At 37.3% G+C, this 21,922-nt stretch overlaps 3 protein-coding genes across 5 annotated transcripts; 1 reads left to right on the top strand and 2 right to left on the bottom strand.

Annotated features, from left to right (window-relative positions):
- Positions 1-124: 124 nt before the first annotated feature.
- On the bottom strand, positions 125-5,030 carry LOC110602968 (50S ribosomal protein L4). 3 transcript variants are annotated; one of them, XM_021740589.2, is made up of 9 exons: positions 4,872-5,030; positions 4,538-4,743; positions 4,367-4,428; positions 4,136-4,262; positions 2,937-3,085; positions 2,272-2,379; positions 2,059-2,178; positions 1,290-1,463; positions 125-766 (listed from the first exon to the last, which is right to left on the bottom strand). In XM_021740589.2, the coding sequence occupies exons 2-9, from the start codon at positions 4,641-4,643 to the stop codon at positions 665-667; spliced, it is 948 nt and encodes a 315-aa protein (XP_021596281.1). In that variant the 5' UTR covers positions 4,644-4,743; positions 4,872-5,030; the 3' UTR covers positions 125-664. The 3 variants fall into 3 exon arrangements, with proteins under 3 accessions (XP_021596281.1, XP_021596282.1, XP_021596284.1); XM_021740590.2 differs by having other exon boundaries at positions 4,538-4,758; positions 4,872-5,017; XM_021740592.2 differs by having other exon boundaries at positions 4,538-4,705; positions 4,872-5,016.
- A 3,198-nt stretch (positions 5,031-8,228) lies between these two features.
- On the top strand, positions 8,229-9,207 carry LOC110603927 (probable DNA double-strand break repair Rad50 ATPase). The gene is made up of 2 exons (XM_021741934.1): positions 8,229-8,372; positions 8,458-9,207. Exons 1-2 carry the CDS (start codon positions 8,229-8,231, stop codon positions 9,205-9,207), a joined length of 894 nt encoding a protein of 297 aa, XP_021597626.1.
- Positions 9,208-12,240: 3,033 nt separating this feature from the next.
- LOC110602951 (homeobox protein SBH1) lies at positions 12,241-17,693 on the bottom strand. Its single transcript, XM_021740565.2, has 4 exons — positions 16,292-17,693; positions 15,637-15,880; positions 12,912-13,153; positions 12,241-12,613 (listed from the first exon to the last, which is right to left on the bottom strand). Exons 1-4 carry the CDS (start codon positions 16,682-16,684, stop codon positions 12,410-12,412), a joined length of 1,083 nt encoding a protein of 360 aa, XP_021596257.1. The 5' UTR covers positions 16,685-17,693; the 3' UTR covers positions 12,241-12,409.
- Positions 17,694-21,922: the final 4,229 nt, after the last annotated feature.

Below are 21,922 nucleotides of genomic sequence, written 5' to 3'. Positions count from 1 at the left end.
AACCTTTTTTACAGCAAAGCTTACCGACCATTGCCATGCTGTGAAACCTCAAGGGTTCGAGTCCAGAGACCCAAGATGATCCATCCTCAGCGCTCCAAGTCCAGGACTCATGTTTCTCATAAGATTGCCAATAATATAGTTGATTACCTAAATAATTTCTTAAAGTCGTTAACATACTTGTACAGACAGTAGTGCAAAGTTGTAGCCTGAATAATTTTCTAAGGTAATGTCAACAAAGTTTGGTCCCCTGAAACTGAAAAAGGGCGCTCTACCCGCAAAAGCTGCAACTCTACTCTTTTCCAAAGCTGCCTGCGCACAAAATTCAGAAATTCCTTCTGACTATCAAAGGTTGAAGCAAATGGAAATACGAGACGGGAATTCATATTCAACAGGTATCGAGGACCAAAACCGAGAACCATGGGGAGTAAATTTCTGTCTGGAAATACCAACGCAAGATGACCATGGCACGTTTGATCTTTCACCTTAATTCAACTAAAAGGTGTTCCCAGTTGAAACTTGAAGGGCAAACTAACAAAAGAAAACGGGTATCTAACTGCATTTTTGCATATTTTGAGGAAATTAAAAAAAAAAAAGTTATTCTGGATTTTTTGTCATCTTTCGACTCAAAATCATTGGAATAAAGCACAAATTGTAATACATCGCTTCATCGATTAATTGGAGTGTGCATCCGCTCAACAATCCTGTTTACAGCATCACGAGACATCACCAGTGTATCATGCAGCAGGATACTATAGACATTCAAGCCCTGAAAATAAAGAAAGAAATTGCAAGCTCAGCAACACACCCACTTGAACAAATATCCAACTCGCGAGAACATCTCTATGCATGCAAGAAAGTTCATATGTTCCTGTTCAGATGCGAAGAGAATCGCCAGGACACGGAAAACCTTTGGTTTTGGATTTAGAAACGATTTGAAGAAAAATCATTATCAGAAAAAAGAAAGAATTTTGCAACCATTCAAGAGAAAGGAAAACGAAGGTTTTATGATGTTATATCTCCTGATAGTTATAGCTCTCGCCTGCAAGTAAGCATGCTCAAATGAAATAACACAAACATATCAACGATGCAAGGAAGTCAGTGTTATATCATATTTCTAGCTTTGTGAGCCTGAACTTCAGGTTTTATCCTTGAATTACATCAAGAAGATCACACACCCGAAAGATTATTAAAATATAGCCTAATTCATTCTAAGATCCAGACAGCAGAGTTTTCATTCCATATCCAATCATATTGTGAAAAGGGACTAAGGATTGCAAGTAACAACTTACAATTGATGGCAGTACATTGACATAGTGTAGATTTTGAGTAGCCAACTTCAGATTTTCATTAATTGGGCCACCATCCACCAGCAGTAGCTTCTTGGTGTTCTCCATTTGGTTGGCATAGTTGACAATATTCTTGGTTTTATGAGTAGGGACCTCCAAATCCTCAAAAACCAGAAGCTGTATATCACCAAAATGTTTTAATGATTATTGCCCCATATATGGAATAAAAATGTTTCAAGAATTCGAGTTTCACAGCTGTTGTTAAAGAGGAAACATAAGAAGATATATAAGCACGGAAGTTATGCAAAAGTTTTGATATTCAAGGCCAACCACAATAGCTTAAGTGATGACATAGAAGCTACATAACTAGTACCAAAAGCAGTACAGAGAGTAAAAAGCCTGGTAAGAATATAGATGATAATCACAAAAGAGCTAGCATCTCTCCCAAATGCGTAAACCTTATGATAAAGGAAGACGATGATCACAAACAAGTAGTTTACAGATGGAATAGATGCAACATTTAATAAAGGAAATATCACCAATATAAAGAGCATTATGATAAAGGAAGATGACGATCACAAACAAGTCAGCATCTCCCACAAGAACCCAGGCCAATATATCAACTGTGATGCTGTGCAACAAATCCAATCCAATGCTGTGCCACATTTCACAATAAATAGAATCCATACAGGATATACCCCCCAAAAAAAGATCTTAACCTTTTTCACAAGTGCATTCATGTAAAATTAAAAATTGAGGGACAAAGACATGCCTTTCCTTCTGCTGCTCGAGCAGTCAAAGCAATCTTCAACCCTAGACGTCTAACCTTCTTGTTGCATTTAATAGCATGACTTCGCGGCTTAGGGCCATGCATTGCAGCACCTCCCCTGAACTGTTAATAGCTCGGCAAAAAGAATATCAGGCAACAACAGCATAATAAAAACCAACCACCTGATCATTGAGCAAGTCAAGAAAGCTTATATACCTGCGGTCCACGCAGTGTTCCATGCCTTGCTCGACCAGTACCCTTCTGCCGATATGGTTTTCTACCAGTCCCACTAACTTCACTGATTGTTTTTGTTGAATGTGTTCCCTGTAGACAACTTGAATCACATAAGATTCTGATACATGATTCTCATACATCAACTTCCCAACATTTACAATGCGCAATTTTTTTTAATAGTATTGAAGTTTTAATAATAATAACAATTCATCATATAGCAAAAGTAATTACATTAGATATGTTATATATTACATATCATTAAGTATCTCAGACAGCTTCCCTCAGTAACAGAACTAAACAACTTTGTAGGAATGATATGCAACTTAAGATAGATTTATCAACATTCAACTTCTCGGGTCTCCCCCTTCCATTTTCCTTTCACATACAATAGCCCCCAGATAATTTTTCCTTCTCTAAAAATGTCTTACAGGGATCAAACAGAAAGGGAACCTTTATTCTTGACTTCCAATAACCAAATAAAAAAGAACCGACCCTGACAAGAATTTAAAGAAATAACAAAACTTCAGCATTCTCAATGGTTATCCTATGCTGCAGGCAAACCACTATTTCCATATATATTTAAGTCATAGTACCATCAATGCCACATAATCACATTCTTTTAAATCTTTATAATGGTTCACTATCACCTGTTGTCGTTTCGCAAGTTGCCATCGCACAACACGATGGATAATATGCTTCTTAAGGGGCACATCAAAAACATCACCAGCCAAAACCATAAAGCCTTTGTCCTCATTGTGAAAATTTGTCACTGGAATCACCAAGTCCTCATAAAGGCCTACATCACACCATAAAATTAATAAAAAATTCACCATGTTTGCATCATAAAAATAATGGACAGAAGGTTAGAACTGAATATAGAACGAATTCAAAGCTGAACACGGAAAATGTGCTAGACAAAGTAAGTAAAACAAGAAAAGGTCATCTTAAATTCTTCAGGAAATAACGGATTTAACTCTAAAATAACTAGATCAGAACCACACCCAGAGTCAAACCTCAGGCTCAGGTATACCATGTCAACTATAGGAAAAAGTGAACCTCAATTGGTATAGCTTTGCTTATCAATAACAATAGCATAAGAAATAGCAGACAGAACACAATTTTAAACAATGGTTAGGATCTGCTTAAGCAATTCATGGCTACAAGCTGACAACAGATAGAATAGCTAAGATGTAATAGCCCCTTGAACAGAACTAAGAAAACAATATCACCTTAAAAACAATATTTCGGACATGAAATATTGTGATACAAGAAAAATCATTTTAAAATTCATTAACAACTCATACGAAAGCTTAAAAGCCTATATTCCAACAAGTCCTCACAATTACCACATGCTAATAGAACATTCCCTAAAAGCCTATTTTCAACAAAGCCGTGATTATTATATGAACATCATTCCAAAATACTAAAAAATCACTGTTTATGTGGCACTTCTGAAATTGATGAACTAATAAAAAATTTTAAGTTTCACCCATCACTATGAAACATAAATCAGTCTTGAAGTTGGAGTTCAGAATCAAAAGTTAAAGAGACATGATGGCTATAATAAGCTTCATTAGAATTGACATTAAAACAGTCGATAAACTGAAAATGATCTTCAGCCTAAAGCATATGACATATTGATTATATTCAATGTTTGACGTCCATAATTTTTTAACAGAAAATTAAAACTCACCTTCCTGACAGTGTTTAAATAAAATTAGAATTTTGAATTAATCATTAAGCTGTCAAATGAATATCTTAAGCAGACGTCGGTAATTTCAGCAGCTATAATTTTCCTATCCATGCATCAACTATAAAGTCATGTAAGCAAAATTACTTTCCATACCAATCTGGCGCTCCGGTGTTAACACAGACTTTGTGGATAATAAGTCTGAGGGGAATGCACCATCACTTGAACCAGGAGTCAGGATAGACGTTGAAAACCTCCGATATGCAACGTAAGCTGCTTCACCCTAAATTATAACATGAAGCAAAACAGGCTCATGACTATAATCCACGAAGAGAAGGGACGGCATTTTTTGATATGGCTCTTGGATAAAGAATGATGTGAAAGTACCTTCACAAAGCTAGAAGATTCTGCTGAAAATAAGCAATTCCCGACAACTTGGCCACACAAATCTGTTACAGATGATGCGAACAAACGTAAAGGGAAGTAAACACTTTCGAAGCCAGGAAACATTCCCAATAAGCAAATTTAAGGAATAGAGTAAGAAGGTATATTCCCTACCACGAGAAGCTCGAAATGGTTGATAAATAAGACCTGGAGAACCAAAACTACCAACGTCCAAGGACGCAAAAGAGCGTAAAATCCTTCTCGAAATCGACGTCGCCATACTTTCAAAAACTGGAAAACGCAGATTCTACCGAAGAATATAAGGGTATATCACCAGCTCATCTGTACTCCAAGTGACTAAAGCAATATCACCAGCTCATCTGTACTCCAAGTGACTAAAGCAATGTTAATGCTCGCTAACTGTTCGAGAAAATGATTCACTCAAAGAAAAGAAGATGAAGAAAGCTGTAAACTGAGAAATAGCATCCAGGAAATGCAGTAAAGTAACCTTCCGCTGCCGATCGAATTCGCCGGCTAAATTAGGACAGTAGCTTTGGATCCGCCCGCGCAGTTACAGTTCCAGGAAGGAGCGAAGGAGGCACTTGTGAGATTGTAGTACAAAACCCCAGCTCGTTTCGCTTCGTCGTCGAGGTTTCTGTGCTTTTTCCCTGATTAAGAAGAGGCTCATATGGGCCAGCCCATACATACATAGCAACAAGTCCAAGTGTCAAACCCATTTCAAACAATGTGAGCCAGTCCATGAAACTCACGTCGGATGCTGCCAGCTTTTGCATTTCCCCGTACTTGTGTTAGAACCCGTATGGAACCTCGAACCTCGCTTCAACAATTCAATTGTGAATTATTCACAAATTATTTCATAAAATCCAAATACAAAATATAACGGGTTTACTGTGATAGTTGATGCTAGCGGAAGGTAAAAAATAAATAATAAATAATATGTGATTTTAAATTTCATAATATATTTTAAATTTTTACTAATAAAATAATATTATAATACACTATTTTAACATAAATGAAATTGAAATCAATAACTGATTAAACTACAAAATATTTTTTTATATATCTTTTAATTATTTTATTGTATTTTAATGTATTTCTCCATAAAATAAATAAATTATATATTATTCAAAATTATAATCGGTTCTACATTTTAAATTAATGATTTTTTATTAAGTAAATTTACTTAAACCTACTTGTGTGCAAGTAATTTTAAAAACCCCAACTCCTAATACTATATTCACGGCTCTCGCCTCTCTACCGCATCCATGAATACTTTTTACTGATGCAACATAAACATGAATACTTTTTACTGATGCAACATAAACTTAAGGGGTTGTAACATAGTGTATCTATTAATTAATTTACAATAAAAAATATCCAAACTTTGATTTCAATAACGTATCTTATCGGTCATTACTGAAACTTGATGACTAACTTCGAAAAATTGATAAGGTATTATTGGATGGTATTATTATTATTTATATTTGCCAACTAAACTCTTAGTGATGATCTGAAATCCAAAGAATATGATTTTATAAGGGTTCTGTAAAAACTGGAGAAAAACTTAGTTCTAGAGGAGGGTCTTCCTCCTTATATCTGTTTCCTTTTATCTGCTAGTGACGTATAACAAATTGTTTATCATTGGGCCACCTGTCCCTAGCATGTTGATTCGGACGTACGAGAATATCGGATCTCTGCTTCACGCGTAACGGCCTCTGATTCTCCCCAGGCGCGCATGCGGATGGACCCGCAAGACGGATGGGTTGGTCTCCTTTCTGGTTCCGAACTGGGTCGGAAGATAAGACTGAGACTAAGCCCAGAAGGGGTCTGTTTGTTGGGCCAAAAGAGCTGGGCCAGCCTGATTGAGGAAGTTGACTGGAGCTCGGTCTCAAAGCAGGGTGGACCGGACCTGATTCATGCGGGAGACTTGAAGGCCTCCAAATAATGGGCTGGTATCGTGGGCCTAACCCCAGACCGGGGTGAAGAAATCCAGCGGTCATCAATTGCCCCTTTACTTTCTCGTCAGTTATCGCCCGACTGATGGGGGGTAAATATCGAGAGTAATAATGACTGCGCCGCCCCAGGACAAAACTGTTCAGAACAACTTTTCGTCTCATTACTGTTTCACATTTTGAATTCTCTCTGTCTTTTCGGAACGCTTGCTCTCTCCTGTTCTCTGTTCTTCTTTGATTTCTTCTGCTCCTCCGTCCTAACCGTTTTCCAGGTACGTCTCCTTTTCTACCATGGATAGCTCTAGTCTTCCTGATGTTGTCAACCTAGAGTCTAGCATCACCCCGTCCAACATTAGGAGTTTCATCTCCAGGGAATACCTGGATACCCCTCTTTTTCACATCCGAGCTCCCTACCGGAATGAGAGGATCGTTCTTCCCGATCCTTCTCCCCCTGGCCTGGCTGACCCTCAAAGAGACGTCAGTCTGGTCTTCTTCATCAAGCAGAGGGAGTATGATTTGTCTTTCCCTTTTTCTCCGTTCTTTAACGAGGTCTTCCGGTATTTCGAGATTACCCCTCGAATGCTAACCCCTAACTCCATTCTTTTCATGACTTCCTTCGAATCTGTATGTCTGAGCTGGGGGTTCACACCCACGGTTCATCTGTTCGTCAGCTTCTTCAGGTTGGTTAAGGCGAGCCAAAAGTTTTACTACTTTGCCCCTCGCGGAGAGTTGTCCATTTTCACGGGTTATAAGGACTCCATCAAGGGCTGGGTAGAGGGGTTTTTGGTGGTAGAACTGAAGAAGAATACGGGGTTGGCCTGGGAGCTCACTCTCCCTTGGGAGGGTGTCTCTTTGGGTTGCAACGACTTGCCCCAGCTGACCCTTACCGACCAGGTCGGATTCCTTCGACTGACTTCTGTGGAGAAGAAGTATGACGTCAAAAAGTGCTTGTACGCGTCCAACCTTCGGGATATTAAGGACGCGGATACCTTATTTTACCTGTCTGCTTTAGTTTTGTCTTTGTGACGCTTGCTGAGAATGGCTCTAACTTGTTTTGCTTGTGGATTTTTGCAGCTTCTGAGGTGAAGATGGATCAGATTAAGCCTCCCAAGAATCTGGTATTGTCCTGGGAGAGCATGGAAGCTGCTCTAGATGCCCTCTTGGCTGGGCAATCCGTGGGGGAGGCTACTCAAAGGGTGGCCGAGGTCATTTCCTCCAGAACGGCTGTCCGACCTCCTCCTCATCCGGCCTCCTCTCGTGCTCCCAAACCGAGCTCTCAGCGCAGCTAGTCGTCCCGGCCTTCTAGCCGCAGCAGATCGAGCTCAACCCATCGGTCTTCGCAAGCCCCCCGGCCTCGACGTGCTTCTAACAAGGGGATGGAAAGGGCTCCCAGCGTCACTCCTGAGCTGGCCGAAGACACCGGGCTGGCGAGGTCGGATCCTGCCTTTCCTTCTGAGGAATCTCCTGAAGTGAGACTTGAGGCCCTGGTCATTGAAGAGGAGGCGCCCGAGGCGAGGCTTGAGGCCCCCACTGTTGAAGAGGAAGCTCCAATGAAGAGGATGGAGGTTATTCCTACAGGTGAAGGTGCCCAGGAGGCCCCTGCAGGAGATGCCCCTGCTCCTGAGGTGGTTGGATCCAGCCTTGTTGATGGTGGGGGTGTCACAAAGAAGGCTGGGGACAAGCGTCCTGCCCCCACTGAAATGCCTGCCCCAGTTCCTGCCTGGAAGAAGTCCATGGCTTCCAAGGGATCAGCTCCAGCTCTGCCTCCTCTTGAGAAGAAGAAGGCCTAGGTAGTACCTTTGCTCTCTGCCCCTGATAATGACATCCTCAACGCAGAGAACATCACCCATCAATCACCCGCGAGCGTGGTCGGAGAAATAATTCAAGGGTGGATGTTTGGTGGGGTCACGGAGGCCTCAGATCCTTGCCTATTGGCTCTTTCTGGCCTCTTGGCTAGCTCCACTCGAGAACAGGTGGCCTTCCGGGCTCAGTCCAGAAATCGGCTTGGGGACACTGCTCGGGAGCTGCTCTTGATGGTATTTCGCTCTCATTTCTTTTCTGTTTTAATTGATTTCTACCTATCTTCTCTTTCTGATTCAATTTGTTCTTCTCTTTTGCCAGACAACGGGCATTTTTATGGAGATGGATGCCCGAGATCGTGCTCTCAGGGACTTCGTGGACCGCCGTATTGAGGAGGCGCATCTCGAGGAGAACTTGTCGGCGACCAGCGATGCCCGGAGCAACTTAGCCACGGCCCAGGAGCATACCAAGTCCCTGGAAGAGGAGTTGTCTTATACCCGGAGGGTTCTTAAAGAATCTGACGAGAGGGCAGCTGTAGCTGAGATCCGCTGTGAAGAAGTCTTGAAGCAGCTGTCCTCCGTGGTGGAGACCCTTCGTGAAAGGGATGAGGCTGTGAGCCAGAGGGACGAGGTCCGGCGTCAGTACGAGGCCTTGAAGGCTAATTTCGAAGGAGCTCAGGCTCATCTTGATAAGGTGAAGATTCAAAAGGAGGGAGCACTAGCTCGGGTTGAGGTTCTCGAGCAGGAGCTGAGTAAGAGTTCTGATCGTATTAGAGATCTGGCCTCAGCGGCAGAGGAGTCTGAACTTCACAATCAAGAGCTCTGCCGTGAGGTCAAGACTTTGGAGCACAAATGCTCGGCCCTGCTTGAGGATGCTAGACTCGTTGAAGACAGGATTCAACTGGAGTACGAGAGGCGTTTGATGGAGTATAAGGAGTCTCCCGAGCTAAAGAAAGAGATCGAGCAGGCCTGTGAAGCTCGCCTCCAGAATTTCAAGAGTTCTTATGAATTTAAAGCCGAGGTAGCTGAGGCCTGTGAGAGACGACTTGCGGAGTTCAAAGCTTCTGGCTAGATGAAGACCGCCATCTGGAATAAGAGCTTCCGCATGTTCGTCTCTAGATATAATCGAGGCCTGAGGACTGCCAGATATGCTCCCTCCACCCCGTTGGCTCAACTCCGAGCTGCGGAGGAAGACTCTGATGGTGAGGAGGTGATCTACGGGGAGGATGACAGGCCTCTGCCTAAAAGGGCTTCTCGCACTGCAGCTGAGTCTTTTGAGGCAATTGATGATCTGAGATCCAGAGAATAGGGTTTTACAAGGGTTCTGTAGAAACTGGAGAAAAACTTAGTTCTAGAGGAGGGTCTTCCTCCTTATATCTGTTTCCTTTTGTCTGCTAGTGACGTATAACAAACTGTTTATCATTAGGCCACCTGTCCCTGCCATGTTGATTCGGACGTATGAGAATATCGGATCCCTGCTCCACGCGTAACGGCCTCTGATTCTCCCCATGCGCGCATGCGGATGGACCCACAAGACGGATGAGTTGGTCTCCTTCCTGGTTCCGAACTGGGCCGGAAGATAAGACTGAGACTAAGCCCAGAAGGGGTCTGTTTGTTGGGCTAAAAGAGCTGGGCCAACCTGATGAGGAAGTTGACTGGAGCCCGGTCTCAAAATAGGGTGGACCGGACCTAATTCATGCGGGAGACTTGAAGGCCTCCAAATAATGGGCTGGTATCGTGGGTCTGGCCCCAAACCGAAATGAAGAAATCCAGCGGTCATCACTTAGCAAACGAAAGAATGCTAGCTAGTTTAATAAAAAAATTTAATTTTATAATGCGTTTTATTTTACTCTTGTTCATTTTATTTTTTCCTTTTTTTTATTCTATAATTAAATAAAAGATTAGTATTTCCGAATGAAATAAATTCTAGTATTCGATTGTTGAATGAGTCTCGACTGTTAATCGACCATTGAATCAATTCAATGCACGTACTTACATGTTCTTGCTTGTCATTTTTAAAATTTTTTTATATTAACAAATTTCATCCTTTGGATCGTATTTTAAAGGAAAAGGAAAAATAAAATTTATAAAATTATATTTCAAATATTACTCATCCCATAGAAGGAGCATCCACAAAATTTTTACCCTAAATTTTTATCTTTACGAAGTTTTCATCACAACTTCCATCTCTCATATGCCCTCATCGATAAGAAATGGTTTACCTGATTACTTCTTAAAACTTTGAACATCCAAGGAGAAAGAAACACAAAGAGAAATTTAAAATATTCTAAAATAAAAAGTTTAACACTTTTTAATAATTAAAAAATAATTTTAAAGGAAAATAAATACATAATGAATAGTTGAATAGTATTATATAATTGACACTAGTTTACTTAGAAGTTATTTTTACTGGAAAAAAAAATATTTATGATACAAACACAAATGTTATGTCATTTTTTGAAATTTAGTTATTTTCGATAATTTGCTATCATTAAAATTAAAATTTAAATATTGTTTAATTAAAAATTAATTATTAAGTAGTATTATATTATAACTTTTAAATTCCGATAGTATTAATAATTACTAAAGTTGAAATTCATATATTATTTAGTTAAAATTAATTGTTATCCAAAGTTCGGTAACACTAATGAAAATTACCCCCAATCCACTGTTGAATCCTCACGATGAATGCTAGTTGCGCTGCAATTATGTGAAAAACTCATTAATTTATGATGAACCTCTTGAATGAAAGTAGGAAAGTATCACTAATTGGTGAGTACACATTTTGAAAGAAAATAGAAAGAACTTCATAATGTGAATATACAAGATGTTAAGGTATAATCTATAAATAATTATAGCAAACACTTCTTTTAAATGGAAAATAATTTTAATAATCAATATATTTCTATCAATAATGAATTTTTTTTTCACATAATAATAAAATAGTAAAATGATGAGACAAACTCATAAATCATTTAAAAAATTTATCTAAAATATGAATATATGTATTTTAAAATACTTTGATTGTCCTCTAATTTTTTTTAGAATGAAAAATACATGTAACAACATAATTTAAAATCATAAATTTAAATTAATTAATAGTTTATAAAAATGATAAATCTTCTCGCAATAATGGTAAATACATTAAATAAATCTGAAAGTTATCGACTTTCAATCTCTACGTTTCCATTTAAAAAAAAAAAAAAATCTAAATCAGTATTTATAAGCCGGCTAATATATATTCCTAAATTAACAAACGATGTGGGATTTCCGCTGGGCTCCACAATGCACGTATCAAATTAAAATACCAAACAGGAAATGAGACATTACACTGAACTCAACATGATAGTAATTCTCAATTGCTTATATATACTGTTCTTTTTTCTTGTAGACATTGTTAGTGTATTAACGCACACCACAAGTAAATAATAGATGATGCCTACCAGCCACAGGAGCATTAAACTTTGAAACGCATTCAGCCTCTTCCAGAAATATCCAAGCTTATTACTTGCAGGCCATAATCATGTTGAAGTGCCTTCCATATACAGGCCTATGAGATTATACCATAAGACTCGTAGTTTCTCTTTTCTGAACCTTCCCTGTAGAACTACGAAGGCGTCGGAGCTCGTATCAACAATTGGGAACAAAGCGAGAAAAATCGCCCAGAATCCTGAATATAAAGCATTTTCATACTCAAAACACTTTACTATTTCTCAGGCACTCTAACCAATGGGAGCCAAATATGGCTAGATTCAATCCACCCCTCATGACTGGCTGCAAAAGCCTGCATGTACGTGGTTCATATCAAATCAAGCGGATTAACCATTGCAGATACATGACTAAACAGACATCGATTTACCACCAAGAATAGAGGCCGAATCTACAGTTATATAGAACCGCAACATCAGACGTATCAAGACATACATTTTTCAGCATAAAATACAGCAGCTAAACAGACAGAAAACATGAACCGCGCCAGCTAGTTACATCCACCGCTCCAGGAATTCAACTTAAGTTCTTCAGAAGAGAAGGAAGCATGTAGATGTAAATTTTTTGTCAAGACCTTTAAGATATTGCACCTCAAGAGCGAGTTGTGCAATTAAAATTTCACATCCAACTTGGTAAACTATATATAAATACGAGAGAACCACTGGCTTTAACATTCAGTTACATTAAGCCTCCAGAAGCATACTAGTACATACCATAATTCCAAGTCCAATGACAGTATTTACATTACACTTGCATTCCAACAGCCTAAATATATTCGGTCATCTTCAGAGAAGCGTAGGAGAGATATCCATTGGGAATGGATTACCGAGAACGTTATCCATGTAATAATGAGAATGGGTAGCATCCATCACCACAAACTGCATATCCTCAGATGGTTTCCAGTGTCGCTTTCTTTGGTTAATGAACCAGTTGTTAATTTGCTTCTGATCCAGACCAGTAGATTCCGCTAAGGCTAGCTTTTGTGATTCCTGTTATCACAAGAGATGCACCTTTTAAAGCCATAATAACATGATATCATGAAAATTGAGCACAAGAAACATGGTGATAAATGCAGTGAAATCTCCATTATAGAACCTGGATTAACGAGGTTCCCTGTTACTAGGTCTAGGTTGTTTCAACTGTTTTAACAGTATCTTGTCAATAGCCAGAGATCACAAATCTTCTCTATGGCCACTTACAGTCCATGCATTATGTACAGGTCATGTGTTCATACAATCAAATACAGCATTGATAAAGTAGAAACACATGCATACTAATTGTACGTACCGATGGATAAGGCCATTTGTAATGTCTGCTCCACCAATCCAGTAACTGTTGCCTGGCTTCTTTAGGCAACTTCCCCTTCTTCCTCTTTTTCATGAACTCCTGTTTGAGACTGCCCAAGTATCCACTGTACCTGCGCAGTAGCTGACCTTTCAGTTCCTGATCTTCGGCTTGGGGATCTATGAAGTTGTTCACATCAACTTCTTCTTCAGAAGATCCATTCCTTTCATTGCCCTCACCACAAGCTGATGGCAACTTAAAGATGTAAGAACCACAAAAAGCATGCCTTTGTCATAAGCAACTATAAAAACTACTAAAAACACAAGCCAGAGCTTTGATTTCAGAGTGTGTTTTAGTGAAATGCTTAATACAAACCATTCTAACGCAGGAAAAAAAATTATTGCTTCATCAACCCATGTTTAAAAACCTGTAATACATTAACTGAAGAACATAAAGAATAAAGAATGAGACCATTTCTAGCTGCTCAAGCCACTGACAAGAACACTTTCCAACTCTTCCGTGGTAAGAACAAGAAGTACTAGGTCATAACAGAAAGCCTTGTCCTAGATGATTGCATTGAATTGAGGTCATAATGAAGATAAAGTTTATGGAAAGACAAGTTTAAGCAATTAAAAAAAAACAAAGGTTGCACTCTGTTGCACCAAATGGACTTGAATAATGATTTTTTTTTTCACCTGAGTGAGGACTCTTCTATAGCCCAAGTCTACTTCATGATGCATACAGGTGCTATTCTCGGTCCCACAGATATCATTTCTTCAAAATTATTACACAAGGAAAATACGTAGATACACCAACCTGCTTAGATATTTCTATAGTTTGACCAAACATTTAATAATGCAAATATAGTTCCACAAAAAATTCATCGAATGCAATTCAATTATAACCAGATCAGCACCACCAACTTTCCCACTCTCTCCAGGAGAGTTAGATTTTATTTCTACAAAACTATCACGGAATTTTTTTCTCTTCTTCAGAATCGCTAACTGGAGATTATTCCATTTCACTTAGCTCTTACACCTTCCAAACCTATAGATAAATCACACCGAACAAAAAAAAAAATTCTTACCAGTTGAAAAAAACAAAAGCATACATTGGCAATTCAGGAAGAACCCGAGCAAGGTTCCAGAAAAGATGCATCTTCCATTTGAAATGAAGAGAAGCAAACCAGTGTATTAATTTGATCATCACCCATAACAATGACTATAATCAACCTTACATTGGGAGATTGATATCCAACTATACATGGCATCTCTCAAGCCTTGAGGTTCGTTAAGAAGTTGGATGCTAAACGCATAACCCTTCAATAAGATGGCAATTGAAAATTGCATGTAATTACTATATCAGAGATGAAGCAACCCCAGATACATACAGTTCAAGTAATATTGATGATAAAGCATTTAATGAAAACACTATTTCAAGTAGTCACTCATTTTCAAGTTGCAACAAAAAGGTTTTGTTTATTCTAGGGTTTTAAATAAGCAATTCAACTAGTGACTATTCCAAACCCTATGGGAATCCATGGGAATATAACATGCTAAAATAAAAAATATTTTGTCAAAATAAGTGGGCCAACTGAACTTCCAGTAAATGTTTTCAAGTGCAAGTTCTCTCATAAAATCCCTGTAGATATATAAATGAAATCCCAGCCATTTAGAACACTTTTTAACTCTTTGGTCAGGACCTTCTAGCATAGCTACTGAACATTATCCCAAAAATCTCTCCCTTTCACTCCTGAAAACTTTGTGTCTATTGATCAATACACTGGGAAAATAAGATTGGAAGTCGGCCTTAGAACCAGACACCTCTATCCAGATCTTAATCTCCTTGGCTTGCTTGGCTTAACTCGTGTGCCTAAATCATAATAAGATTAGCCCACAGGGATGTACTAGTGTGCTTACCTATGTGCCAAAAAACCCTAAATTTCATGAGACAACCTACTAAGACCAAGTCCTTAGGCCTAACAACCACAAGTCCCACTGTATTTACTTCAGATTCTTTATGATGCCACTCTTATCAGCCACTTCTAAGGAATTTCGTATGCAATTAGGTCTTCATCTAACAGAGATTAAAGCAATGGCAACCTCCATAGGCTTTCAAGGATGCGATACAAAATTGCACAGCGAAGCATGTTTAACTTCCAAGTTCTGGACTACTTCGGCACCATACATGGCTCGACATTAACTCGGCAAAAAACCAATACCTACTTATTTCTTCCTGTTACCTAAAAATTGCAAGAAAATGAGCGGAAACATACTAATTCAGGAAGTATAATACACGAGAAAACCAAGAAATCACATTAAAATACACGAACGAGAAGAGAATCGAAGCAAGGAATATTGAAATCCTCCCTCCCCCTAAAAGAAAAGAAAAAAGAAAAAAAAAAAAAAAACTCTTCGGCTCCTCAGCGAGAAAGACCACCTTCTGCGAGGATACCCTAGCACCTCAAACACAGTTCAGTCAAAGAGAAAGTGGATAATAAAAATTTATATTTGCATATATATATAAAGAAAAAGAAACAGAAAGTACCCACTTCGGGAAAACAAGTTCTTCTATACTGTTAATTAATCCTCCTTGGAAACAAATACATGCATGACTGATCATTTTAATACAAAATTAATCACGATAAAAAAATTACGTTTAGGGGAGATCTAAAGCCCTACATATCCACAGACTCAGAGCGAGACAGAGAAAGAGAGAATATTATCACCGGAATTTGGAGAGGAAACAGTGAGAGCTTTGAATTGGCACTCCACCCTCTGCAGGAAAAGCATGGCTTCCTTGAAGGGTTTCGAGAGCTCTTGCTCGTACTTGGTCAGCATCTCGCAGTAAGCCTCCATGAACTGGTCAAGGGCTGGATCTTCACCGATACAGCTCGTCCCAGTTGGACCCATTGCTGCTGCAGAAGCACAGGCATCTTCTAGTCTAGCCACCACGTCAGGTGGTGCTCCAACCTGAAGATATACATATGTGATCTATGCAACTCAACGACGAAAAGAAAAGAATAAAGAAGTAAAAACCTACTCCTGTCTCTATCATATATTTCATCAAAACATTTTTTGACCTCTCACTTTCCCTGGAACAGAAGTCTTGAATTCTTAAAAGCAAAGACTTCAAAAAGCTTTGAGTTAGAAGAATTGCTTTTCACAGATCCATAATTTTTATGGAAACAAAAAAAGCAACCATAAATTATGACTACGAATTCCCGGGACTTAGCGTGATGTTATCTTTATTTGTCTGTTTCAGCAAGAGAATGAGATGTGCTATTTTTTCCCATTAGAGAAAGCATTAGTGCTAGAGGGAGAAATATATGGTTTTAGGCTACTCGCGAGGAGGGGGGTGACTGAAAATTTTGCTAGCTTCACCTTTTGGCAGTTGATATAGGCAGCCAAGAGACGGTGATAGTGAGGATGAGCCATGATCTTAGCCTTGACAGAAGGAATGTTGCTATCGTTGTTGTCCATGAAATAACAGCCGATGTTGCTATTATTGTGGTTGTGATCGTCAAGAATTGTAGAAGAGCCACTACCACTATTACGGTTTTGGTCTTGATTGTTGGTGGGAGGAAGAGGAAGGAATAGGGTATTTGATGATGAGTCTGCATTAGGATGAGGAGGAGGAGGAGGAGGAGGGTGATGATGATGATGATGGTGATGATGAGAAGTCATGAGAGGCATCATCATCATCATAGGACATAGTCCATTACTGTTGTCTCCAAAAGCCATCATACAAGAAGTGCTATTGGAACCACCCTCCATTATCTCTCTCTCTGTCACACTACTGTCTTATCCTTTCCTAGTTGTTCACTTGTGCTTAACTATATAGTAGTGGTATACTAACAATTTTACCATCTCTCTTTCTTTTTCGTCTTTCTTTCTCTCTCCTACGCAATCTTTTTGCTCTAGAAGATTGTTGGTATTCTATCAGCAGTGATCTCCCGAGATTTATGCTACAACAAACAGCCTTTTTACAGGAAATCCTAAATAGGGATAGTAGTGGTAGTAGTGGAAGTAAGAAGTGAGTCAGTTTTGTTATATTTGTGAGTTTTACACTCTTGCCTGTTCTGCCAAAGACTGCTCAGATTGCCTTTGGGAAATGGGTGTTCATCTTTCTGGTCTTAAAAGCATTAACTCTCTACAGGAACGCACAGCCTATCTCTCCCCCTCTGTGAATTCTGTTTGCGAGGAGAGAAAGGGCGGGGGGAGGGGGAAAGAGGGTACAGAGAGAGAGAGAGAGAGAGAGAGAGAGAGAGAGAGAGCTTTCCAGTGAAAATAGCAGAGCGCACGCGGGGGAAGGAGGGAAAGCTCAGAAAGAGAAGAAGAGGCGGTGGTTCAAGAAAGGTGTCATCTTTGAGGCTCTGAGGTAAAGCTTTACCTTCCCGATGAAAACTCTCTCCCTCTTTCTTTGCACTGCCACTGATGCACTGCCATTACTGCAAAGAAAAGAGAGAGAAAGGGAAAGTTTTGTAGAGAAGCAAAGTGAGAGAAAGAAAGGAACGATCAAATCGAGGAAGAACCCAAGAAAGAGATCTACTGGTGCAATGGAGGTTTTGGGGCTCGGATATCACAGTCTCTCTCTCTCTCTCCCTCTCCCTCTCCGTAGGGCGCCACACCCTTTCTCTCTCTTTCTCTACTTATTGGAGCTTGATAGCAATCTGTCCACTCATTTAATATTCGCACTTTTGCTGTCTTCTTCCACGCCACCTTAACCCCAGCCCCATAATCCATTTTCATATTTCTCTTTTTTCTTTTCTTTTTTTTCTTTCCCCCTTTTCTTAAGCCGTCGCCTCGTTAATTATATATACATATTTGCATATGTTTCTTGAATCTGGAAAAATAAAAACTGGAAAAAAAAAAAAGAGAGAGAGAGATCATGAGCCTGCTGCAAGTAGATGAGCCAGATAAGAAGGGAAAATTCAAACACTGGCGAAAATCTTATATCAAGATTGAAAATAAGTCTTTTCTAGAACAACTCACAAAGCTAATAATTATTTTAGTCACACTCATGGCAATCTAATCCATGACTATTTGCCATGAAAAAAAGCATGGATTCAGAAAGCTGATAAAGCTTGTGGGACAGTCCGAATGTCTCTTCTTCTCCCTCCCTATCTCTCTCTCTCTCTCTCATATTAAAGTTGATATCTGTAGCTTCACAATAGAGAGCGTGAAGAATCGTAGAAAATACAGCTTCAGGCTTCAGTCAAGTTCGAGCTAATTGTCTCTTCTTCATGTTTGTCTGTATGCACCTAATGCACTCCTCTTGCACTCTTCAGCAGTAGCCATATATTAGTAAGATTAAAAATTCTTGCGTTCTCCCGGCCGCGCTGATGGCAACTGTTTTTGTTCATGCGCACCGTCCATTTTGCACTGTTTTTTCGTCTCATTCTTCTCATCTACTTATTTTTTTTTCTTAAGAAAAGATTGAATGCATACTAACTTTTAGTTAGCCTTTGATTAATATTTAAATTTAAAATTTATAAATTTGAGAGTGATTTAAATCGAGCTAAAAGCAATTATAAGTTTCGAGTGTCTGAAAATAACTAAATTTATCTAAAAGCAATTATTTACTTACTTTATAGTTGTATATAAAAATTACTTTTAAAATTATAATTTATTAAAATATATATTATTGACCCTAAAATGTATTAATGATATAATGCTTTATGAATAATATAAGTATCGTTGAATTTTACTCACTTGAATTGCCAAAGATATATTCTCTCTATCAATCGATTAAGAATCTTTTTACTCTCTAAATTGAACCAATTCACAAATTATGATGTAAACTTTGATCAAGACTTGGATTCGTCAATCATCAATTTAATTAATTCGAAATAATCTAATTAAAACTCTTATCAAACTTGTACATTTTTACAAGTTATATTTTATGTGGGGATACATCACATCTTCAACTTCAAGAGCGACCCATCAATCTTTTTTATCATAAATTATGAAATTAATAATCAAAAACTTTATTTTTCAATTTTATAATCAGCTTCTTTATTTTCTATGAACATCAAATGGAAAACATTTGGGACTTGAAATATAGGGATATGGAGAGTTGCTTATAATACATACATGGGTCGGTCTCTTAGCTTCTATGAAAGTAGATTAAGTAGCGTGTTTAGCATTTTTCAATTAAATCAATGGGTTTTTTGTTTTCAAATGATAAGTTCCGACAAAAGCAATAAAAATTCGAAGAGAATAGAAACGGCGAAGTGTGGGTCTAGGGGTTGCGAAAAGCGTAGCATAGCATCTGCAAGATGAGTGAAAGGTTAGGGTTAAGAGGAAGGTGGCCGAGGAGAGAGAGAGAAGGGCATAAATAGGACGCGAATCCATCACGACAGCGTAAGAATAAAAGCAAAGCGAGTGAAGAAAAAGAAAAGAGACGTCAGTGGTGCAAAGATATACATAAGGTGATGGTGGTGTGGTGGAGGTGGAGATGGCATATAGATGATTATTATAGATTACAGACCAACTGTGAGTCTATGCTTCTTTCAACCTATTATAAGCTTTTCTCATTTACTTTACGTCTTTTCTATCAACAGTTGCATGATATAACGTAAAGAGTTTTCCTTTTTAATTATTAATTTCCACACTCTCTCTCTCTCTCTCTCCTTATATATATATTTTCTCCTTTCAATTCTAAATTAACTTAAACCTCGTTTAAACCCAGATGCATGTTTGCAAATTCAATTATTACCACAAGGGGTTTAGTTATAAGTAAGTTTTAATTTAACAATATGAAAAGTATTATTAATTTATAAATGAAAATAGTAATAATAATAATGATGATAATAAGTGGCTACCCATCTGTGATCCCAGCTGCCTGTTTTGAAACACTGTCTAGACAAGGAGATCCAGAGAGGCCAGTAGTGTGCATAGGGTCCAGTACTTGGCTTCACCAATGATGCTTCCAATTAGGAAATGATTTGCTCTCTTATCACTTGCTGTTTGTGAGTTGTGAGTCCAAAGTTTAATCACCAAATTCCTTAATCACGTTGCCAACTTAAAAATTATTGGATGGGAAATTATCAGATTACAATGATTTATAAAATAACTCTAAAAAAATGGATAATGGAAGTTGTTGAAAAGTTTATCCTCAACGCTTAGAATTGTCCATTAGCCTTCTAAACATTTCCTTAAGATGTTGGTAATAGTTGAACATGTTTAAACAATAATGCTCATAATTTTTTTTTATATAATTTAGGAATGAAAAAAAAATTTTAAAATTTAATTTTATATAAAATAATTAATAAATAATATATATAATTAATTTACTTGATGTATTGCATTATCAAAATCATATAATAATTAATAGATATTTTGTTAACAGAAACAAAAAATAAAGGCATTTTAATTAATTTTTAAAAATTAAATTATAAATCTTTTTAAAATAAATACCAAATTTTCCTTGCATCCATTTTATTTGAATTTTTTATTTAAGACAAAAAAAAAAAAGAAGGGTTTTTGCAGTTTTCTTGGGTTGTTTCACTTATGGTCTCATTTTAATTTCCCCCAAACAAGGCGTCAACTCAAAGTAAAAGTCCCAATGATTTTGACAGCCATTCTTGTTTAACGTCAACTTAACAACTAGACTTGGAGTTGGCAAACAATTACACCATAATTGGGATCATATTATGACTAATAAAGCATAGTCAACTCCAACACAACTTTTTTTTTTTTAATAATATATTAAAAAAAATAATAAGAGAAAAGAAGAATGACTGTTGGTTAGGCACGGGCAACTACATAATCCCTCATCTCTTATCTGAGATCTTTCGGCGTTGTTCCCTTTGACATGACTCCTTTATCCTCCCCTTTCCTTTCTTCTTCTATTCTTTCATTTTCTCTGAGAAGTAAGCATATGAAAAAAATAAAAATATTTTTTTTCTTTTCAATCTTCAAAATTTTAAAATATTATGATGAGACATTTATTATATAGGGTTTGGGATGTGGAGCGTGAAGAGCACGTGGCACTAGGGTTTTGTTGGGGGGCCTGGTCCAGCCAAACCCTAATGAGAGAATTTTGAAATGGTTTCTTTTGGCCGACAATGTAAGCTTTTTATCGTCCAATCAATGGGAGATGGAGATGGAGATGGAGATGGAGATGGAGCTCTTTGCATTTGATGCCTCGCCTGTTTCAAACCTGGACTGCTTTTCCTCCACTGTTTCTCAAATGGCTACTACTCCTAAGTTTTTGCCCACAAAAACCATGTATGAAAATTCTCTATTAAGATTTTATTTTTTTTTTTATGATATTCTTAATATAACATTTATGGGTTAGTAGTTTAATAAAATAAAATACTCCACTTATTAAATCTCCATTTAAATAAAAAAATTTAATGATAAAAAATATATACTTTTTAAAATACTATTAATATATATATAAAAAAGGCCAAATATATATTTTGAACCTCTAAACTTTGCTAAAACCCTTATAATCCCCTAAACTTGAAAGCATTCTATAATAGGCTTAAACTATTAAAAAATATAATTAGAATGATCTTGTAATTTTAGTATAAATTAATATGAATTATATATAAGCATTAATATATATCCATAAAATTTAATTTATTGTATAAATATTTCACTTATAACAATCTATGGATTAATAATAATAATTAGGGTAATTTATAATACAATTTCAAAATTTAGTAAAATCTATAATTTAATTTTTAAATTTTTTATTATATTAATAAAATAATTTTTCTATTAAAATTCAATGTTAAACTATAATAATTAGTTTTTTAATTTTACTTTTTAAATAGATTAATCCTTTTAATTTTAATAATTTATATCAGTTTAGTTGTTATAGTTTTAATATTTATAACAATTTAATACTTTTAATTTAAATTAACTTTTTCAATTAAGAATAGATTAACAGTAAAATTAACAAAATAATTATTTCGTTAATAAAATAAAAATTCATGATTAAATATAGAGGCTAAATTATAGATTTTATTAAATTTTAAAGATTATACCGTAACATGCTCT

The sequence above is a fragment of the Manihot esculenta genome, chromosome 16 (assembly GCF_001659605.2).
Source record: "Manihot esculenta cultivar AM560-2 chromosome 16, M.esculenta_v8, whole genome shotgun sequence".
Taxonomy (NCBI): domain Eukaryota; kingdom Viridiplantae; phylum Streptophyta; class Magnoliopsida; order Malpighiales; family Euphorbiaceae; genus Manihot; species Manihot esculenta.
This window is presented reverse-complemented; position numbering and strand designations above follow the sequence as displayed.